The sequence below is a fragment of the Daldinia caldariorum genome (assembly GCF_022478825.1).
Source record: "Daldinia caldariorum strain CBS 122874 unplaced genomic scaffold F4812scaffold_20, whole genome shotgun sequence".
Lineage (NCBI taxonomy): Eukaryota > Fungi > Ascomycota > Sordariomycetes > Xylariales > Hypoxylaceae > Daldinia > Daldinia caldariorum.
In genome coordinates this window covers 151,143-171,801 of record NW_025953056.1, presented here as the reverse complement: position 1 = coordinate 171,801, position 20,659 = coordinate 151,143, and the positions used below count along the sequence as shown (strand labels likewise).

Below are 20,659 nucleotides of genomic sequence, written 5' to 3'. Positions count from 1 at the left end.
TTCGGAAAATATAATATGCAAATTTTGTTTTCTTTTGGTCTCATTACTATACACCCAGTCGAAACTAACTTAGTACTATACTAGCTAACACGTTCCTGTTTATAGCTCCTCATGCTTGGGTACCTTCGATTCTGCCGCGGGTGTAGCCTCAGGGGTCGGCTCAGCACCCTTAGTAGGCGTATCTGATTCGGCCGGCTTTTCAGCGACCTCGCCAATCAAACCCTCCGGTAGCTTGTTCTTGGTGCCCTCGTCTAAACGAATGGAATCAATCCAGGCCTCGACACTCTCGGGGGTAAAATCTCCCTCGTAGTGACGCCACCATCCTCTCTTGCCGTTGATCGCGGCGATCTCAATCTCGCCCAAGAGTCCTAGGCTCTTGAAAACCGATTCGGAGGCCTTGTTGTCATGGTGCACCTCGAAGATGGGGAATAAGTAGCGTTGAGCGCGTGCGTATTTGAATGCAAGCTCGGCCAAACCAAGCAAAGCCTTTTCTGCGGGCTCTCCGTGGGCGGAAGGTACAAAGGCAAGGACGCAGGTATGAGCCTTGGGGTTCAAGCATTCTTCAGTTAACCTGCCCGCATCGGTGATGGCTGGGATAGGGGGTGCAAACTCGACGATCTTTTGAGCGGGAGAAGAAGCATCGGTAGATTCTTCCGATTTAGCTGAGGTAGTTTCGGAGCCGGACTCGGCAGATTTAGGGGCTGCCTTCTTGTCCTTCTTGTCCTTCTTGTCCTTCTTCTCGGATTTCTTCTCCCCATTTGGTTTGACGGTTGATAGGTCCGGGTTTGGTTGACCGGCTTGCGACAAGAACTTGACCATATCATCCTTCTTCAATTCTCCGTCGTATACTATGCTCTCCTTGTCGCCTCCGGGTAGTAACACGAAAGTAGGATAGTACTTGATGCCGAATAATTCGTTAGCCTTAGTCTCCTTGTCCCGAATCTGCGCAACAATGATAACGTCGAGGAAGTCGATCGCGATACTCTTTAGCAAAGCGCTAGTAGTACCCTTCTCCGTGAACAGTATGGCTTTAGCCGTGTCATTCTTGGTAGACAGGAAGTCATCGAGGTCCTTGTCCGTGACGCGCTTGACGTGGTTGTTGATCTTGTCGACGACGGCGTCGACGATGCCCTTGGCCGTGCGGGGACCGTTGTAGTCCTCCACGATGGGCTTCCCCTTCTTCTTGCCGGGACGCACCGTCTTGAGGGTCGGGAAGCCCTTGACGCCCATCACGCCGCACAGCTGCTTGTTCTCGTCCTCGTCGCAGTTCACGGCGGCGACCCTGGCCAGACCCTCGAGGTTCCGGGCCGCCTTCTCGTAGGCCGGCTTGAGGTTCTGGCAGTGGCCGCACCATGGCGCGTAGAACTCGACGATCTTTGCAATAAAGAGTTAGTTAACATTGCTTCTTGTTGGTTATATATAGTTTACTATCTAAAATAACTAATGTTAGGTAAGTAATACTTACGGAAGTGTGGTTTGATTTGTTGATTATCCTGTCGTAGTTCTTGGCGTCGACCTGAACTACAGGTGAGCTCTTCAGGTATAAGCCGGCGTGGGCAGTCGGCAGGGCGGAGAGCAAGGCCACCGCAGCGACTGCTGCCGCGGTGGGGTTGACATTGAAGGCATGCATGGCCTTGCTTCTAGTCAAAAGAGATCTTGATATCGAATAGGAAATAAGTATAATAATACTTGAGTGAGCACCTTTTTTTTAAAAGAAAAAAATCACAGAGCAGGAATTGGGATGGGCGAGGGGAAAGAAGAGAAAAGAGTTACGTCAAACCGTAAAATGGCTCCCTTCGTCGGAATGTATGTATGTTCATATAAGGTTTACGATCGAGAAGAGATGATGGACATGACAGAGGTAAAGCACTTTTTAATAATTTATGTATGAACGAATAGTACCTAAGGCGTAAGTAAATGAATTGCTGTCTTCTTAAACCCGTACTGAATCGAGCAAAAAGGCCACCGTGGAAATTCGATCCAATTCGCTGAAGAACCACCTGGGCACCTGCAAAACGAACCCGCTAATGATGCAAACAAAGCCCCACCTGTCCGACGGGCGGTTGATTGGTGATTGGTTGGGAGAGGGAAGAATCCGGGGTAAATTGTGGCTAAGGAAAGAGATGAAGGAAAATAAAAGGTAATATGTGGCGCGAGCTGTCTTCTTATCAGTTTATCTTTGGATACACATGAGGTAGTGCATCGAAGCTGCCCGCAAGAGTGGGGAACTCTTTCTTTTAGGGAGCTGGGTTAGTGACTTCAGCGGGGTTGGAGTTTTGGAAATGTCGTGCCTGATTTCTTGGAAGTTGCGCATTTACATCGCATTTACAAAACACATTGTTCCGTGGCTGGACTCTCTAGCTTTTCACCAATTGTATTTTTCACTCCACCGTCCAGGATATTAAAGGCGATAATCTACTTAATTTATAATCTTCGACTCGGCTAAATCTCGACTATACCTTTAGGAATAATCCTACACCTCCGCGATGGCGGCCAATATACCCCAGAAGCTAAAACAGGCGGGCATCACGCCCTTCATCGTACGCGCCACACAACTCGAGACCGCGAAGCCTGTTATAGCTTATTGGTGTAAGTCGAACTACCTCAGCTACCTCAGCTGCCTCAGCTGCCTCGGCACGAGCTCTGATTGTTAACATTAACGCTTCCGAAAGGTTTCTACTGGGCTGTGAATCAGATCCTCTCTAAAAACCTTCACTCCGCCGACGAGGAATGTCATGTTTATACTACGAATCTTATGGAGAAACTCGAAAGTGTACGATAATGAGATATATATATCACCTTCTGCAAGCCACAATGCGCTAACCAACCACATTCTACCATCTTATAGATCAAAGAAGGCCAGGAAGGTAACGACGCGATTCATGACGACGAGGCGGGTCAAGCATACGTGGAACAGTTTGCGCAAGAGACTTTCGAGAGAGCGCTACGACCGCTCAAAGCGAATAAAGTTACACAGTACGCCGTTCTTTTAAAAGTAAATATGCTTCCCACAGGCGCGGATATTGACGAATAATGTAGGCAAACGGCGAGTACATTCGAAGCTGCCGCCACATTCTTCCAATTAGTCCAAATCTGGTCACAACCAGATCCCGAGACGCAAGAGAAGATCAAGTATGCAAAATGGAATGCCGCCCGCATACTAAAAGCCATCAAAGAGGGTAAAGATCCCAACGAGTCAAACCCGAAACAGGAAGAGGTTCACCACGAAGAAGCGCCACCGGTGCTAGACCCGAACGACCCGGAAGTGCAGATGCTTGGAGGTGGATATCCTAAACCAGTGAGCGTAGAGGATATACCAGATGAAGATGGTAGACTACACCCGGCATCGACTAATTCTTATCAACCTTTCCCTGGGCCCGTATCTGCACCGACTTCACCTCCACCTCCGTCAGCATTAGGACCCGAGCAAGTATCTCCCATAGTACCCTCCGGTCCGCCCACATCAGATCCGGAAAACTATTTCCCCAATGCACCCGATGCACCCAGCGTACCGGATGCCTTAAATCTACCATCTACGACAGATATGCCTCTTCCAGGTCAGGCTACCTTTGATCACACAGCCCCTTCGCCCACAATACCTAGTCCTAGCTCTCATGATCCAGCCGGATTACCTCCTGCTTCCTTTTCCGCATCTAATACAGCTCCGGTGCCTCAAGACTTTTATCGCCCTACACCTACACCGCCAGTCGCACCGCCGCCACAGAGACATGTTCCTCCTCAAGCACCCCCGGCCAGTCGAAACTACTACTCTCAGCCTTCTCAGCCTTCTCATCCGGTAGCACCTCCTCAGCAGTACGGTGGTAACGGTGAGTCATCTAATGGCCTGAATATAGACGACATGGCAATTGTCCAAGCGCAAAAGCACGCCAAATGGGCAATTTCAGCTCTCAACTTCGAGGACGTACCGACGGCCGTAAGGGAGCTCCAAGCAGCGCTGGCTACTTTAGGAGCAAGGTAGTTTATGATGAATTTGTATAGCGATTGATACCTTAGGTACCTACTTAGTACCCTATAAATTTTGGAGTTAACATATTATTGCGAGTGGAACCTAATAGGGAATTGATGAAGTTTTATCATTTTGTGTTGTTGTTCTTGGCTTGGCTTAGCTATGCCGGCTTCCTTTTTGTATATTTACACCAGACCTCCGTAAAGACTGACTCCGTTTTTTCTAAGAATACCTGGCTAATAAATCACGAGCGGAACAGATAACGGTGGTAAAGAGGACCTATTCCGGAAGAGATATTTTCGTGAAGATACCTAAAGAAAAGGAATGCAGCATTACCCAGTTTTCTACTAAATCCTATGTCCGAAGAAGACAAAAGAAGCAGGCTGAGGCGGTAAACTACCTGTTGGTTATCTAAGAGACATGGTAAGATGGCCAACCAACTCCGGCACTCCGGCACTCCGAGTAATATTTCCACTATTTCCATTACCATCTGGGTAATTTACCCGATCTGCGTTGCGATATCTACAGGCTATGCAAGCATTGACATCACCTTCACCCACATCACATCTGCATGTAGGTCTCGGAGTTGTTCTATTGTCACGTCGCCGTGATGAGCTCGGGTGGATCGTTGCGTATATTTTGGGTACCTAAGATTATGCATTATGCACTCACTTCATCATGTATTTGTGGTCCTCTTTCTTGCATTGCCGTTGCGGCGATGATCGGGCTCGGCGTCGGGTTATTCTTTAAGGCTCGTCTACATTTTATTTAAACCATGATCTGAGCCTCGTATTTTGAGTCTATCTTCTGGCTCAACTCCAGCTTTCTAGCCTTGGAAACTGTTTATGCACTCACATATTCGTTTCTTTGTTTAAAGGAAAAGAGAGAGGGTATTTCGCTGCTGGAACGAGTCGCAAGGTGTATTTAACCCGAGAACTTCACCACGTCCAAAGCCAACAAAAGAAATTTAAAACAACACGGGAAAATGGTCGAACTACCAAAGACGTACAAGGCGGGCGTCTTGACGGGGAAAAAGAAGCCCATCGAATTCCACGAGAGGGAACTGAAGCTCCCTGGTGCCGGCCAGGTCCTGGTCAAAGTGCTCGCCTGCGGCGTGTGCTTCTCGGACGTGAACGCGCAACGCGGGGAATATGGCGACGACGTGTATCCCCGCGTCCCGGGGCACGAGCTCGTCGGCGAGGTCGTTGCCATCGGTAGCGGCGTGACGAGATTTAAGGGTGGCGAGAGAGTGGGCGGGCCGTGGCATGGAGGTTAGTTTGATTTCTTTTCTGCTTTTCTGCTTTTCTGCTTTTGTTCCTTTTTTTTTTTTTTTTTTTTTTTTTTTTTGAAAAGAAGAAAAAGAAAAAGAAAAAGAAAACAAGGACATTTTTCCAAGATGGGGAGAAATAGGAAATGCTAATAACCCACAGGCCACGATTGGACGTGCCGCCAGTGCGCCCGCGGCCAGTTCCAAATGTGCGATAACCAGGAAGTCAATGGTGTCAGCCGAGATGGCGGATACGCAGAGTACACTTACCTCCGGGAAGAGGCGGTGGTGCGGGTGCCGTCGAATGTGGACCCGGCGGAGACGGCGCCGCTGCTCTGCGCGGGCGTGACGGTGTTCAACTCGATGCGCAAGATGCACGTGGAGCAGGGCAACATGGTGGCGGTCCAGGGGGTCGGGGGATTAGGCCACCTGGCGGTGCAGTACGCGAACAAGATGGGGTACAACGTGGTGGCGATCAGCTCGGGGGACGAGAAGCGGGCGTTCGCGGAGCAGCTCGGCGCCCACCAGTACATCGACGCGAGCCGCGAGGACCCGGTCAAGGCGCTGCAGGCGCTGGGCGGCGCGGCGATGATCGTGTCGACGGCGCCCAACGCCGCGGCCATCAGCCCGCTGGTCGGCGGGCTGCAGGCGGGCGGGAAGCTGCTGGTGCTGGGCCCGCCGCACGACCCCGTCGCCTTCGACACCCTGCTGATGAACATGAAGAGCCTGTCCGTGCACGGGTGGTCCAACGGGCACGCGCTGGATTCGGAGGAGGCGATCCAGTTCTCGGTCGACCACGGCGTCAGGTGCTGGGTCGAGAAGTACCCGCTTGCGGAGGCGGCGAAGGCGATGGAGACGTGCGCGGCGAATAAGGCGAGGTTTAGGAACGTGTTGATCCCGTGAGATTGGGCAAAGTAGTTGGTGCATTGAAGTAGGCGTTGTGATAGAAGAGAGAGAGCTACTCTAGGAACATAGGGGAGGGGAGGGGAAGGGGGGGTTATAGTGGAAAAGTTGTTGAATGTAAAAAGTGTTGGCTTTGGAGATAGAGTGGGTTGGGTTGGGTTGGTAAGACTGAAATTCCTATATTTTATTCATGAAATATAATTATGATCCTGATTGTGTTTTGTAAGAGCTCCTCACATAAATACCTAAGGTAATTTATACCTTCTTCCTATTTTAGGTTAAGAGGTAGGTACCTTTCATAAACAATCCTTCCATCATGATAATTTACCAGTTCGAAAGTCATAGTCATAAACGGAGAGACTCCCCTTGCCAAGGAGGCTATCCTCAAATGTTTCCCGTCGGCGGTGCCACCAACTCATGATAGGCTGAGAAGCGCCAATGGCGATTTCCCCAGCGGCTACAGCCCTCGAAGTCTTGATACTCAACAACTCCACGCATTCGCGCTTCGAAGACCTAAATTCGCGCCACGAGCTGGGTTTCTTAGCCGCCCGCGCTGGGAAAGTCGAATTGGGTTTCTTTTTGTTCGTCCTTTATTAAAGGCACCATGACGAAAGAAAAAGCCTTTGTAAGTTACTAACTATATTATTCATCCATTCATCGTATTGAGTCGAGCGACATTGTTATTTTTTCTTGTTTTATACAGATTCATCTCTCGTACACTTGTAATTACTATCTACCCATTATTTCCTCTTTTCACTTTCGCAGGCGGAAAATAATTCAGCAACCTGGCTATTGCTTCTCGATAAACTTAGTCGAATAACTGTAGACTTGTTACATATTTACAACTTCTAACCCGTTATATCGAGTATTATAATATTTACAACCTTACGATCAATAACTTCAATCATGTTCATATATCCTCATCTCTCAATATCACTCCTATCCCTCCCCGCCACCCTCCTATCTTCTCTCTTCCTCTTCGCCCCCCTCGCTAGCAGCAGCAGCAGCAGCACCACGCAAACCGTCGTCCGCACGGTCACCGTAACCGTCCCTCCCCCGATCCCCAGCGACGCGCCCTCCTTCACCGACCACGTCGCGTTCACCTACGCCATCCTCAACAGCACGAACTTCCACCGCGCCGCGCACAACGCCTCCGCCGTCCGGTGGAACGCCACCCTGGCGGACTTTGCGACGGATTACCTGTCCCTGCACTCTTCCCCTTCCCCTTCCTCGCAAAAAGAAACAGAAACTAAAAAGGAAGAAGACAATGGGAAAGAGACCTGCGTCATGAAACACTCCGGCGGCCCCTACGGCGAGAACCTCGCGCTCGGGTGCGCGGACGCGGGGGCCTGCGTGGACCTGTGGGCGCGGGAGTCGGGGCGGTACGACTTCGACTACCCGGGGTTCGCGGAGGAGACGGGGCACTTCACGCAGCTGGTGTGGAGGGGCACGACGGACGTCGGGTGCGGGGCGAGGCTGTGCCCGGGGAACTACGGCTGGTACCTCGCGTGCGAGTACTGGCCGAGGGGGAACGTGGTCGGCGCGTTTAGGGAGGAGGTGCGGAGGGAGAGCGGTGCTGCTGCGGCGGGGGGAGGGAGGGGGGGACAAAAGGGGAAGGGGAAGGGAGAATGGGTTGTGGTGGTGGGCGCGGCGGTGGTTGCGTGGTGGGGGTTGGTGTGATGATGGCGTTTGTTTATACTTGGGATGCAAGTATACCTACCAAAGACAAGAAGAAGAAAAAATGGCGATTGTGGGGTTGGATTGATTTGCTGACATGTATAATCAGGGGTATTTGGGATTTAGCAATGGTGGCAAAAAGGGATACGAATACATATTATTGTACGATTATTGGACGGGTTTTGCATATAGCGGACGTTGAATTTGGGAAGCATGCTGCATTAGATATGGTGTTAATATAGGTACCTGGCACCTGAAGCAAAAGGTAAATAGCATGGAGTTTTAGCATATCAGCGGAGATGAATTCAGGAAAAAAGAATACCCTTTATTATCTATTACAAAAATATATATACCTGGTATATACTCTATCGCATACCTCTTAAATCTATAACTGCGTAAGAGCTTGCTGCCCAGCGGGAACGGGGAAAGGCCCATTCTCCGCGAGCGGGAACTTAGGCGTGCCGTCTTCGTTCCACGTGAACTTCTGTATGCGCGCCGTGCGATACAAGTCCGAGGCCGGGTTCGCCGTCGTCTGCGCGTGGTACACGATGTAGTCCTCGGAGCCGTCGGGGGACGAGACGAAGCTTGCGTGGCCCGTGCCGTAGACCCCCGCCGCCGTGTTCTGGTGGAAGACGCACCCGGCCGTGTGCTTCCTCCACGACTGGTACTCCATCGGGTCGTTGCCGACGAGCTCGAGCATGCCCAGGCAGTAGAACGGCGTGTTGACGCGCGCCGCCGAGTAGATGACGAAGTTCTGGCCCGTCTTCGGGTTCGTGAGCTGCTGGGGCCCTTCGTTCGTCGCGAGTCGGATCGGACGGCCGTACGGGACTTGCTCCCAGGGCTCGTTCGGTATGCTGATTATGCGGCGCTCGGAAAGCGTCGAGTTTACCGTCCACGGGTCGGACATGCGCGTGATGCACAGATTGGCTGGCCACGAAGAGTACTTCTGCTCCCAGCAGGAGTAGATGTGGTACAGCTTATCCTCGAAGTGGAAGTATGTGCCGTCAATGGCGAACATATCGTAAGTATCCAACATGGGTTTCATCTCGAATTTGGCTGTCCAAGGATGAGGTCCATCGCCTGCCAGAACGAACATTCGATGGTTAATCGCCTATGGTATTTTATGTCAATGTCTAAGTTACCATTGAGAAATATATTCCTTCATATATGTGCCTAGGTACCTCTTATTGCATATTGTAACAAGTAGTAAGTAAAGAGAAAGACTTACAGGACAGTTAATCGGGCACATTGCATCCAAGAGCGGAGGTGGGTTGTCACCATCTGATGTCGCAGTGAAGATGATATACCAAGAACCGGATATGTTATGAATCTCAGGAGCCCAAAGACTCGTCGACCACGGTTCTCCGCTGGTGGGATCCGGATTGAAGACGACGCGACTCTCGGCATTGTCCCAATTGTCGGTGAGATATCTTGAACGCTTCAACGTGATATTGGAGTTTGTCGTGTACGTAAACAGATACCACTCCTCACCGTCGGCAGTGTACTTGGTCATAAAGGGGTCGCCAACGTTAAGCGTCATGACTGGGTTTGAGAATGTTGCATTAGTGGTCTTATTCGTTCCGACCACAGCTGGATCCCATCCTGACGAGCTGCCCTTGTTCGGGTCGAAGACTTGAGCTGTGACAGTGCCTATGCCCAAGCAAGAAGCAAAGGTTATAAGCCGAGGGAATAAAATAACCTTCATATTGATGTAACTGACTGGGGAGAGCAGCTAAGTTTTACCGATGGGATGCTTAGACCGACAAGAGGAAAGAGAGGAGGATTCCTACGAGGAACGCACTCCCTCCGAAAGTATCCCATCTTATATAGCCCGTTCTTCCTACCTATCGTCTCATGCGGATCTGATGCCGTGGAACGATATTCCTCAGCTCTTGCCGGGGTCGTTTGCGAGCGGTCTGCAGTGAGCTCCGTCTTAGCAGGTTCCTATAGACGAGGCGCGGAATCTTATTCGCGAAGTGAAATCCACTCATGCAAGAAGGATGAACAACTTATAGAAGATACTGGGGTAACCCAGGTCGAATCGTTCGTCGTATTGTGGAATAGTCTCCATCGCGTGCCAGCATTTGCATAGTAGATCCGGGGTTCGTGAGGAGACTGCGGGGTAGCTCCCGGGGCAAATAATATTGATAAATAGGTGGTTGGGAATCGTTGTATTTATTTCTATTAGTTACTTCATTTAAAAGTATTTGATGTTTTTGAAATATTTAATATACCGGTAGGTACATGACGGGCAAAACGCGAATGTTATAGTCAACAAAAATAGTTTAAAGACACTTGCAAAAAGACAGGTAAATTCTATAACAGACCGGTTCGCTAACTACTGCCCCGAATACCATATAATAGAGCTCCAGTAAGTCAATCCTTCAGCGCTAGAATTCCCCGCAGAGCAATTTCTATAGGGCTCGTCAGCAGCACTATCGTCAGTGGCTTTCTCAAATCCGCCAATCAGATTAACTCTGTATTTCCGTAAAAGGAAACTCCTCAAACTGTAAGCATTTGTAGCTCCACGCCGCCCAACCACACCACTTAAGCTTGAACTTAAGCATAACCAAGTTACTCCATATCCCATTCTAAGCAACTCATTCGTGATATCAAGTCACTTATTTAATTCGGAAATCTTATCATGATACTTTCTTTACATTATTTAGAGATAGTGGTATTAGATTGGCTATAGGCGATAGGCTATATACTACATGTTATAATTATGTCGATGCGAAATCAAAATTCCACCCCTCGCTAGGATATTGCTACTTATTACACAAACTGGTATCATTGAACGGGAAGAACATAAGCATGGATCAGATACGATACCTCCAAGTCATTTCAAGGGAATCCTGCGTTACCAGAAGTCATCCTCTCGTTAGCGATAAAGACAAATGCAACGCTTTTCGATACAACTAATCCTCCCCTTACGCTGTCGATGCCGATTCCGGGCTATCCTACCTAGTTGTCTTTCCGTGCATCTTGCGCTCTACCTTATCAGTAAGGTGTTTCTGAGCATCCTTAGAGAAAAGACAGCCGACGATAGCAATGCCTCCGAATCCAAGACTGGCTAGATATACAGTCTTGAACGCTTGCGAGTACGCAATTGGTATCACCGCAGATACCGCAGCTTTTCCGGCGTCGCTTAGCCCTTGGAAAGTGGCGAGCTTGCTTCCGAGAACTGCCGTAACAAGAGCGGGAACTTGGTCCGCTGGAAGACCAGCAGCGATGGCGGCCGGTCCAACATTCGCAGGTACGGTCGTGGCGAGGCGGTTCGATAAGATGGTACTGTAAACAGCCACGGCAATGGAACCACCGGCTGATCGGATCGAAGCTAACAGACCGGACGCAAGACCGATATCCACAGGCTTGCAGAAAAGGGGTGCGAGTGCGAGGGCGCAAACTTCGATAACACCGACGAAGAAAGGACCGATCATCGTGAATGCAATCCCGGCGTTCAAAGTCTCGGGAGTAAGCGATGCGCAGGCTCCAACGAAAGCAACCATGCAGAAGGTCGAAAAGATGATCCAGTATCGAACATTTCCTCCCCATTTAATGAAGAAACCACCCAACGCTTGACCCAAAGCTGTGGCGCTGGCTACGGTACACTATACGTCTTGTTAGTTGCTAAATAGTGATTTTATTTTATTTCTTCGCATGTAAATCCTTACCGAGATCCATCCACCGTAAGTAATATCAGAAGTGTAGAGAGCTCTGACTTGTTGAGGCCAAAGCAGGACTGCAGAGTAATAAGACATCGTCGCAACCGTAGCGCAAGCGACAAGACTGATGAAACCCCGATTCGCAAAGAACTGGACGGGGATAGCAGGATACTCGAGCTTGGCATAGGCTTCATAAACGAAGAGCGCGATCAGGAGAACTGCTCCGATTACGATCGAAGAGATGGTCGCAGCTGATTTCCAGGGGTAAATAGTGCCACCCCAGCTAACACCCATAAGGAGAAGAGTGAGACCAGCAGTCCACATGAAGATTCCAACGTCTAATTATCGTAAGTAAAAGAAATAAAATTCAAAATGCGATAAACCTTACAATCAAGTTGCTTGAGCAATTGGGTCTTAGTCTTTCGCTCGTGCAAAAGGTCAAAAGTTGGCGGGTGGTAAAAGAAGAAGAGTAGGACAATCGATACGGCGACCACGATGATGTTAAGATAATAGCACCATCGCCATCCCATGTTAGGGTGCTGCAACACGGCTCGAGCTAGTTCCAGAGTCAATCTCAATATTCATTCTATCGCAAGCACATCACCTAACTTACCAATCATAGGACCAATACCGGCAATTGGCGCGTTCGTCGCAAAAATCAACGAAAGGACCATCGGACGATGCTTGTTAGGAACCAGTTCGCCCACAGCGACGTTGAAGCTCAACTGAACCGTCTCGCCCAATCCGTATATCGCACTGCCAACGATTAAACTGTCGACATTTTGGGCGACTGAGCACACGATAATGCCGACAAGCGCGACAATGTTTCCACCGATGAAGAACCATCGTCGTCCAAAGAGATCCGACAATCGACCAAGGATCGTATAAGTGAAGGACAGCGCTAGAGTCCTAGCGATATTCACCCACGATATATAGGGGCTTGGACCTAATTCGTCGTCAATCTAATAGAGCTCTCTTTAATCCTTCGCGTCTCTTCGGTTCTTACCTATATCCGCGTTGATGTACGTTAACACATTAGTCGGTAGCAGTAAGAAGATGAAGGCAGATATAGCCGACAAGCAAAATCCCTGGTTATCGTTAGCCTCCGAGGAAATAACTGAATCATACAGCCTATTGCTATAATTATTACTCACAGCCATAGCTCCGAGAAACCCTATAGAGTAAAAATATCCCTTCGGCAGATCATCTCCTCGCGCCGCCGACCTAATCGACGACGCATCATCATCCACATACTTCTCAACCGGCTCAAGGGGTCCCATAGAATTTTTATCGATGTCCATTATTTGTTCGAGGCGCTCGTGCAACGAGAGAATCCGGACAGAGTCGAGACGCACGGGGCAATGCAATGGGGGAAAAGAAAGCAAGCCGGGCTCTATCGAGGGGTATGCGGCCGGTGAAAAAAAGAAAGTGATCGACAATAGGAAGGATAAAAAAGTACTTCTATGTAAGCGGGAAGCCCTCTTTTTACGTACCTATTCTTTCTGGAAATCGTCGGGATCTTAGTATACACTAGTATACACACCTAAGGTATAAAAGGTGTAGTTTGATTTGACTATCTGGCTAGCCATGGGGCTGTAATATTCTTACCCTTACCATGCTAAGGAGCTGTAAGCTCCGAGCTGATCGTCGGGAAAATAATACCTTCGGTACGCTTAAGGAACGCGGGAGCCCGTGCCTTCGGTCTGGCTTTGTGGGATATATTGTACACTACTTCGTACAATACCTACAATACCTCCTACACTACCTATCTACCTGTATGTAACCCTGGAAAGTCGATGATACCTCGCTTGACCTAATGTGGACGACCCTTTGCAACGCCCGCCACGAAGTTGGAGGAAGATCAACTCGAGTGGGTGACTAGCTCGGTTGAAAAGAGAATAAGGAAAAAAAAATTGCTAGGTTAGGGTCTGTGCTTCTTGTTCGTAGCTCCGAGGGTGAGGATTTGCAATTCAGCTGACGGGTTACCAAGAACTGCAAGACATTAAGAACCCTGGTCTGTCGTCAATTTAGTTTATGGTATCTAACATCCTTCTAGTTGCATATGCCAAGCAGTACTTTTATATGACCCCTGAAGGAATAGTGTGCACTATATTGTACACTATATTGATCTCCACGATGGTTACGATGGGTGAAAAGCAACGTTTCGAGGGCTTCAAAATTTCGCCAAGGTGTCTATGAGTGATGGCTACCTAGGTACCTATTATTCTGCGTATATTTGAATATTAGGTCATGAGAATTGTAGTAGAACTCATATCTGAGTGATGATATGTCTTCAAGTGCCAACTAGACACGGTGGAGTAGCAGCTTATCAAGATCTGCCCAATGCGAATTTATTGAAGTATTGATATATCCAATCAGATTTCAAGTTTACTCCACCGTGTCTACCCTAGGTTGGCACTTGGGGGCGTACTAACAATCGTTAGATACAATCTTGATATGACATGCGTTAATAGTGCTGCTTCAATGTGGGCAGAATCCGAGGTGATTCCGAACGTAGCATTCGCAACCAATCGTTTTCCCACTGATCTTCGCATACTCTGCTTCCAGATTATCTCTGCATCCTCGTGCAGATCGATTCCAGACATTCCCTATCTACCTGACTCGTAACTCAACCCCTCTGAACTCCGTTTGAAGGTACATCCCAATCCAGGCGATACATACTTCGTACATGCCCGCAGGGTTTCCCTTAAAGCTTGCTCCCCTTCCACTGCGGCTCCCTCTTCTCGGCGAACGCTTTCAGACCTTCAATAATGTTCTCGCCTCTCTGCAGCTCGGCAAATTCCTTTTCGAGCGTCCATTCCACAGCCCGCTCCACGCTGGCCGTCTCCCACCCTTGCCTCAGCCCGGCACGCGTGCATACGATAGCGTCCGGGCTGTTCTTCGCAATCATCTCGGCGTACTTGACAGCCTCATCCACCACGTGCTCCTTCGATACCACCTTGTTGACGACGCCCCATTCGAACATCTCCTGAGCAGTGGCGTTCCGCCCCGTAAGTGCGAATTCCGACGCTCGCTGCAGCCCTATCGTCCGGATAAGGCGCGGCAGCGCGCCCCCGATCGCAGCTACCCCCCTCTTCACTTCCGGGAGCGCGAAGATGGCGTCCTCGGCCGCGACAACAACATCACAGTTGATCACGAACTCGCACCCGGCGCCCATCGCCAGCCCGTTCACGGCCGCGACGACGGGCTTCTTGCCGAGCCTCCGGCTGAGCGGCTTGAAGGCCGGCGCGTTGCCCACGCGGTTCTTCGGGTCGGCGTCGTCGGACATGGAGCTGTTCCACTCCTTCAGGTCCGCCCCCGCCGAGAAGGCCCGGCCGGTCCCCGTGATGACCGCCACGCTGAGACGCGGCTCGAGGTCGAACCACTTCCACACGGAGTCCATCTCCCACTGGGCCGCCGTGGACATGGCGTTCAGGGCCTTGGGGCGGTCCATTCGTACCAGGAGCACCCGCGGCGCCGGATACGACAGTTTTAGGAAAGTAGGCGTTGCGGGGGGGTCTGTTTCCGTAGGCGCCATGATTGTGATTGGATTTTCGAATTAATTGTAGACCGACCGTATGATTAATGTTTTAGAAATAGTAACAGGTAAGTATTAGTAGATTAAAAACGTGCTATTCACACCTGCAGTAAAGAACTTCTTTTCTTGAATAGATATCGCGATATTCCTCAACTATGTAGTGTTAGGTGGTAGGGTACCAGAGAAACCGGCGTTTTCAGGATTGCTTAAGCATATTCGGGAGTTCGCCCAAGCTGACTGGGGGCCACTAAATCCACTCCCATGCCCACTAGGTGAGTAGGCACATATGCAACCGCTCTGACCTCGGGACGAACGTTGCTCGCCCAGTTGTCAGAACCATATGCAATGTCCCCCCCATGGAGTTTGAAACAGATTTCGCAATTGGCACTCAGATTAGATGTCGATTTGGTATCCGGCGACGAGTGAAATAGACTTTTCGCCGGGGAATTATTAAGCTCGGTCGATCTGGGTTCTTTTCATTCGTGCCATCGCCACCACCGCTGTTATGTAGCATTAAGATGGAAGAGCAAAATTCAGCGTAGGTATTTAGCGTATGGGCATCATTTCCAGAAATATAACTCTAGCTACGAACCGGTTAGGAACTATTAGCTATTAAACTAGTAGCGTATACTGGAATACGAATACAATGCTATTAGACTGATGCCATATTCGCTGGCAATAACACAATATGAACCTATAGAATTCCTAAACTCTTAGACGAACGACGCCGTCTTTGAGTTGCCCCGGTTTGACATTGACCAAGACGAACAGCGCCAACTAAAACACCTAAAGTGGTTCTCATATCACACTACTAGGCACTATGTACCTGACTAGACAAATATCTAATGACATATTTCTAGTTTAGTTTATGTACCTAGGCAGTATTTAGAACGAAGACATCGAAGAAAAACTCCGGCTGATCTTAGCACTCAAGGAATGTCAAGTTGCCGGGTCGTGTTATTACCCCTGAAGCAAGGATTAATTACCTACCTCCTACATAGTAGAACCCACTCCCATCCCACGTGTGATCGTTACATTTACGTAGTCCAGATAGTCGAGCCTAGCGATTACCCACATAGGCATATGAGTGATAATCATGTACGATTTGGGGATGCGCACGAGTAGACTACCTCATTCGTTACCCTGTGTGGATAGCATCATCTCGGTAATACTTCACATTGACGCAACTCGTAGGAGCAAGCGTTGGTCTTGGCGAGAGAAAAAAGAGGTTAGTAAATCAATAGTAAGAATAAGGTTACTCGTACGAAGAAAGATCCGCGACGAAAAAAAAAAAAACGTTTTGCTCAAACACTATGTGTGATAGTATCAACTTTTAGCAGCTCATCTGTCGATCTTCTACTAGTACCCGGATTCAGATCTCAAACGTCAGTCAGCCAGCTTCTAAATTTATAATAGTCGCAGAACCTTACACTTTTCAGCGAAAGCCACCATGAGGATATATCGCCCGGGAACAATAGATATCCCCAAGGATCTAAATTTAACAGAACTCCTTCACAGATCTGCCTATCCAGAAATCCCAGAGTCTCATTTAATCGCCAAGGACAGTCTGACGAACCGAAGCATCACGATCGGGCAGCTGCGCGATCGAGCTGGGAAAATCGCCAAAGGTCTTAAAACAAAGCTCAACCCGGTCGACCAAGCGAGATGGGCCATTATCCTACCAAATAGTGTCGACTTTCTCGAGATTTTCCACGCGATCCTCTGGACGGGTGGCGTCGGTTGTCCTATCAATCACGGCTTGAAAGCTGCAGAGATCGGCCATGGACTCGTCGTCTCAAGACCGCATTTCGTGGTCTCCTACGGGAACACTATTCCCGTGGTTAAGGAAGCTTTACAACTCGCCCAAAAAGAACTCGCCGACCAAGGAGTAAGCTGGGATCAACCGAAGATCATAACAATTATCAGCCGAGTGGAGGGGTTTTCTCACTTACCGGACGACTACATCTCGTCGCAGCGTCTACCAATTCCGCATTGGCCTGACACGACGAGTCGCCTCGCATCGATCCACCTATCGTCCGGAACTACAGGAAGCCCGAAAGGAGTCGAGCTGACGCATTACAATTTCGTCTCAAATTGTTACCAGCTCGTCGCGCACGACCGAAAGATTTTTAACCCGAACGGTCGGGTAGTAGCCTTCACGCCATGGACTCACATCGCCAACACCACACTGCCGCTCTTCCTGGGCCCTTACGCCGGAATGATGCACCACGCCATGCCGAGCTACAACCTTGAAGATTTTGCCAAGCTGGTCGGATCAAACCAGGCTACGATCTTCCAAGGGGTCCCGAGCGTGGTCCTCCAGATGGCTAATTCCGACGTGACGAGCCGGTTCGATTTCAGCCACGCGAAATACATATTCGTCGGCGGCCCGCTGAAGAAGGACCTTAAAGACCGTCTGTTCAGCAAGGCGCCTTGGAGACCTATGCAGGCATACGGAATGACCGAGGCCGCCGGGTACGTCGCATTCCAGAAGGCCGGCGAAGAGCCGCAGCCGGACGGGGTGACAGGCCAACTGCTGCCGAACATCGAGGCGTGTCTGAAGAAAGAGGGCAGCACGGAGGACGCGCCGGAAGGCCAACCGGGCGAGCTCTGGCTCCGAGGACCGAACCTGACGCGCGGGTACGCGTTCAACGAGGAGGCGAACGAGAAGGCGTTTACGATGAAAGGATGGTACAACACGGGAGACGTGTGCACGATCGACGCGCAGGGACGGGTAAGCATCGTAGGCAGGACGAAGGACCTGATCAAGTACAAGGGCTTCCAGGTCTCGCCCGCCGAGCTGGAGAGCTACCTCAACGTGCATCCCAACGTGGTGGAAGGCGGGGTCGGCGCGCTCTGGGACGAAAGCCAACTGACGGAGCTCCCGACGGCGTGGGTCATACTGAAAGATAAGTTCGAGACCGCGCAGGAGAAGAGGCGGGCTCTGAAGGAGGTGCACGAGGCGGTGGACAGTCAGGTAAGCGGGTACAAGAAGCTTAGGGGAGGGGTCTGGGAGATCAAGGCGCTGCCGAAAAATGCGACGGGCAAGATTTTGAGGAAGCAGATGGTTGCTATGAGGGATGGGCTGTGCTCATTAGAAGACCCCATCAAGGCGAAATTATAATATATCAAATATTAAGGCTTTATAATGGGCGATTCCACGCTGATAATAGAGACTCCAACCCTAACATCGCACAATTCTATCTTCCCAATGGTCGACCATAAGATTCAACTGCTGCAAGTTTTCTTACTTCCTAAGAAGTCTATGAACCACCACTATCTTTCTCATTTCCCCTTCGAGAACCATCCATGCTAGTCAGTCATTTCCCCAGTATCGGTGTTGAGGATCTGTCGAAGCTGTACTAGCAGCTTTTCCATCCCAACGACCCGTTCTCGTATGCACCTGATCTCTGCTTTAATTTCGCCAAGGAGCTTCTGGGAGTTTTCGACATCTTCCATAAAGAGCAATCTCTGCTCTTCTTTTTGTCGAGAAGGATCCATACGCGCGGTTATCCTGCGTGGGGCGAGGGTTTTCTCAAGGGTTCGTTTACCGTCGGCCATGATGGTTAGTAGTACGACGCTGGTGATGATGAATTTGTTTACCAGTAGATGTACAGACTGCTGTGTAAGTTAAGCTCGATTCTTTAGGAAACTACTCGATGCCCAGAAGTTCATTTATATATGGCTCAGCGAGTGGGAAGTTTGCTTTGTAGTTGTAGAAGAGACTAGCAGCGCATTCCTGAGTCAATGGAGGTACATCATTTAGACTAATAGATTTGGGCTAATTCTGACTACGCCAGCAATGACAACTGTGTAATACAATATGTCAGATGTTTCATAACCCTGTATTGGTTGAAGCCGTACGAGGAATTATGCGTCACGAATTATCAACTTGTATGATACTTGGCGATAGCAAATTGGAATAGGACTAAATACTCGATTTTCGATCTGAAGACTTCAGTATATCAGAATAAATCATCAAATGGCTATCGGTACGAGATCAATTAGTATAGGTAATATATTGTACCTGTTATATATCTACGTCTACAAGTTTCTCCAGTGTCTTTCTACCCTAACACATTCACCAAGACTTTTGTAAAACTCAATTCTAAACTCTCTTCAACATGAGTCAATATTTCTTCTACGTTCGATGAATCCTGTTGGTATGTTAGGAAACTGTGAAGTCTACCTGTTGTTGCTTATACCTTAGGTTACCTAGGTAATTATACTTAGATACCTTAGAATATATTGGTGCTACGTAAACGGACAGTTCTTGTCATATTTGATAACCCTCAGTAACGATACTCAGACGGCTACTTAAAATTAAACGAATAATCTAAGATAGAGGGAAAGACCTGACATGTTGGTAGGTGTTTGATAGTTTGGGTCGCAACAACTAATAACAAACAACGAAATACGAGAAAAAAGGTTTTGCAAATTGGTATAAATAAGCAGAACTGTGATATAATGTGATTGATATCAACTGAGCCATTAAATACAACAGGTTTAATGATAATCGGACGACAGCAATACTGGAAGCGGTTCGGGATTGATATTGGCGAGGTCACTTCGGTAGGATGCTCAACTATCATAAAGGGGGCATTGCAATCCCCTCTCGCCACCGGGAAAATGCATAGTTAGCAAAGGCAGAACAGCTAAAAATAACGACGTAGTTATTTTCTTCGGCATATCAGAAAGGAAGCAATTACACGGGCCTAGAGGCCTCGGCTAATCGCTCACAATGGGATATTAAACTACCTATCTAATGACAAGTCCTCTAGATTTTCTACTTCCCGAATGTCTCCATACAGAGTCAAAAGATCCCATAACAATCTCCCCCATTGACCGCGTATAGCAGATCAGCACATCGAACAAGTAGTAGGTACACTGTCTCGCTAAGAGTTGGATTCTACTTCGTGGGGGTCTACAGCTGTATATTAACTACTCTAGCCTCTGGTCTAGAACTGTCCCATTTAAAATCGACGTCACCTCACGATGGACGATAATATCCTCCTAAACCCAACAATGATTTCGACGCATACTCTAGGTAACAAATCCTCTGAAATGGCCGGACAGAAGGGGCGACTATAACTCACAATAATCATAACAGGTGCCTTAATAAATATTCGATGCTACCCAGGCCAAACTCTCGAATAAAGACCGATATCAACTACGACGTTATCTGGTACATCACATGCCACTCCCACCTCACTGACGACCGTAGCTTCAGGGGCATCTTCGAAGACATTCGTCAAAGATAAGAGCCAGCGGCTAAGTGAGAAGATAAGAATCATGGAATAGACGCTTGATACAAGACATTTTTATATTATAATATATTAACCCAGCCACCCCTACTTTGCTCTGAACAATAGGAGCCAACTGAGTTGGCATAATAAACCCACATCAAAGTATCGTACTGTCAACAATCCAAGGGGAAAGGGAGAGTAAAAGGGAAAAAGAAAACCTCCGATCTCGACTTAGGCATATTGGATATCCTTAGTCCCCTTATTCCAGGTACATACATAACATAATATGCAAAGAACCACCTGCCTAACTAGTTGTAAATAGCTGCATAACTTCGAGGGATTTATCAGCACCTAAAGAGCCCCCTTCTCTACTCGTTGAGTACTTCAACTTGGGAT

The 20,659-nt window shown here is 48.9% G+C and overlaps 8 protein-coding genes across 8 annotated transcripts; 4 read left to right on the top strand and 4 right to left on the bottom strand.

Moving 5' to 3' along the window:
- Positions 1-8: 8 nt before the first annotated feature.
- Positions 9-2,111, bottom strand: F4812DRAFT_443019 (thioredoxin-domain-containing protein). Its single transcript, XM_047935368.1, has 2 exons — positions 1,466-2,111; positions 9-1,374 (listed from the first exon to the last, which is right to left on the bottom strand). Exons 1-2 carry the CDS (start codon positions 1,628-1,630, stop codon positions 100-102), a joined length of 1,440 nt encoding a protein of 479 aa, XP_047786647.1. The 5' UTR covers positions 1,631-2,111; the 3' UTR covers positions 9-99.
- A 141-nt stretch (positions 2,112-2,252) lies between these two features.
- F4812DRAFT_207691 (DUF605-domain-containing protein) lies at positions 2,253-4,095 on the top strand. The gene is made up of 4 exons (XM_047930304.1): positions 2,253-2,589; positions 2,673-2,773; positions 2,849-2,976; positions 3,040-4,095. Exons 1-4 carry the CDS (start codon positions 2,487-2,489, stop codon positions 3,977-3,979), a joined length of 1,272 nt encoding a protein of 423 aa, XP_047786646.1. The 5' UTR covers positions 2,253-2,486; the 3' UTR covers positions 3,980-4,095.
- A 610-nt stretch (positions 4,096-4,705) lies between these two features.
- F4812DRAFT_207693 (alcohol dehydrogenase) lies at positions 4,706-6,453 on the top strand. Its single transcript, XM_047930305.1, has 2 exons — positions 4,706-5,238; positions 5,398-6,453. The coding sequence occupies exons 1-2, from the start codon at positions 4,953-4,955 to the stop codon at positions 6,135-6,137; spliced, it is 1,026 nt and encodes a 341-aa protein (XP_047786645.1). The 5' UTR covers positions 4,706-4,952; the 3' UTR covers positions 6,138-6,453.
- A 590-nt stretch (positions 6,454-7,043) lies between these two features.
- Positions 7,044-8,127, top strand: F4812DRAFT_467974 (PR-1-like protein; the record flags this gene model as incomplete). The annotated part of the gene is made up of 1 exon (XM_047938724.1): positions 7,044-8,127. One exon carries the CDS (start codon positions 7,044-7,046, stop codon positions 7,815-7,817), a length of 774 nt encoding a protein of 257 aa, XP_047786644.1. The 3' UTR covers positions 7,818-8,127.
- A 72-nt stretch (positions 8,128-8,199) lies between these two features.
- F4812DRAFT_467972 (glycoside hydrolase family 43 protein) lies at positions 8,200-9,881 on the bottom strand (the record flags this gene model as incomplete). Its single annotated transcript, XM_047938723.1, has 2 exons — positions 9,043-9,881; positions 8,200-8,925 (listed from the first exon to the last, which is right to left on the bottom strand). The coding sequence occupies exons 1-2, from the start codon at positions 9,517-9,519 to the stop codon at positions 8,200-8,202; spliced, it is 1,203 nt and encodes a 400-aa protein (XP_047786643.1). The 5' UTR covers positions 9,520-9,881.
- A 584-nt stretch (positions 9,882-10,465) lies between these two features.
- On the bottom strand, positions 10,466-13,430 carry F4812DRAFT_443014 (putative siderophore iron transporter). Its single transcript, XM_047935367.1, has 6 exons — positions 12,634-13,430; positions 12,486-12,567; positions 12,093-12,425; positions 11,868-12,035; positions 11,489-11,817; positions 10,466-11,425 (listed from the first exon to the last, which is right to left on the bottom strand). The coding sequence occupies exons 1-6, from the start codon at positions 12,778-12,780 to the stop codon at positions 10,775-10,777; spliced, it is 1,710 nt and encodes a 569-aa protein (XP_047786642.1). The 5' UTR covers positions 12,781-13,430; the 3' UTR covers positions 10,466-10,774.
- A 117-nt stretch (positions 13,431-13,547) lies between these two features.
- Positions 13,548-15,199, bottom strand: F4812DRAFT_443013 (enoyl-CoA hydratase/isomerase). Its single transcript, XM_047935366.1, has one exon. The coding sequence runs from the start codon at positions 15,015-15,017 to the stop codon at positions 14,187-14,189; it is 831 nt and encodes a 276-aa protein (XP_047786641.1). The 5' UTR covers positions 15,018-15,199; the 3' UTR covers positions 13,548-14,186.
- A 1,065-nt stretch (positions 15,200-16,264) lies between these two features.
- Positions 16,265-18,213, top strand: F4812DRAFT_443010 (acetyl-CoA synthetase-like protein). Its single transcript, XM_047935365.1, has one exon. It carries the CDS (start codon positions 16,468-16,470, stop codon positions 18,139-18,141), a length of 1,674 nt encoding a protein of 557 aa, XP_047786640.1. The 5' UTR covers positions 16,265-16,467; the 3' UTR covers positions 18,142-18,213.
- The last annotated feature ends 2,446 nt before the right edge of the window (positions 18,214-20,659 follow it).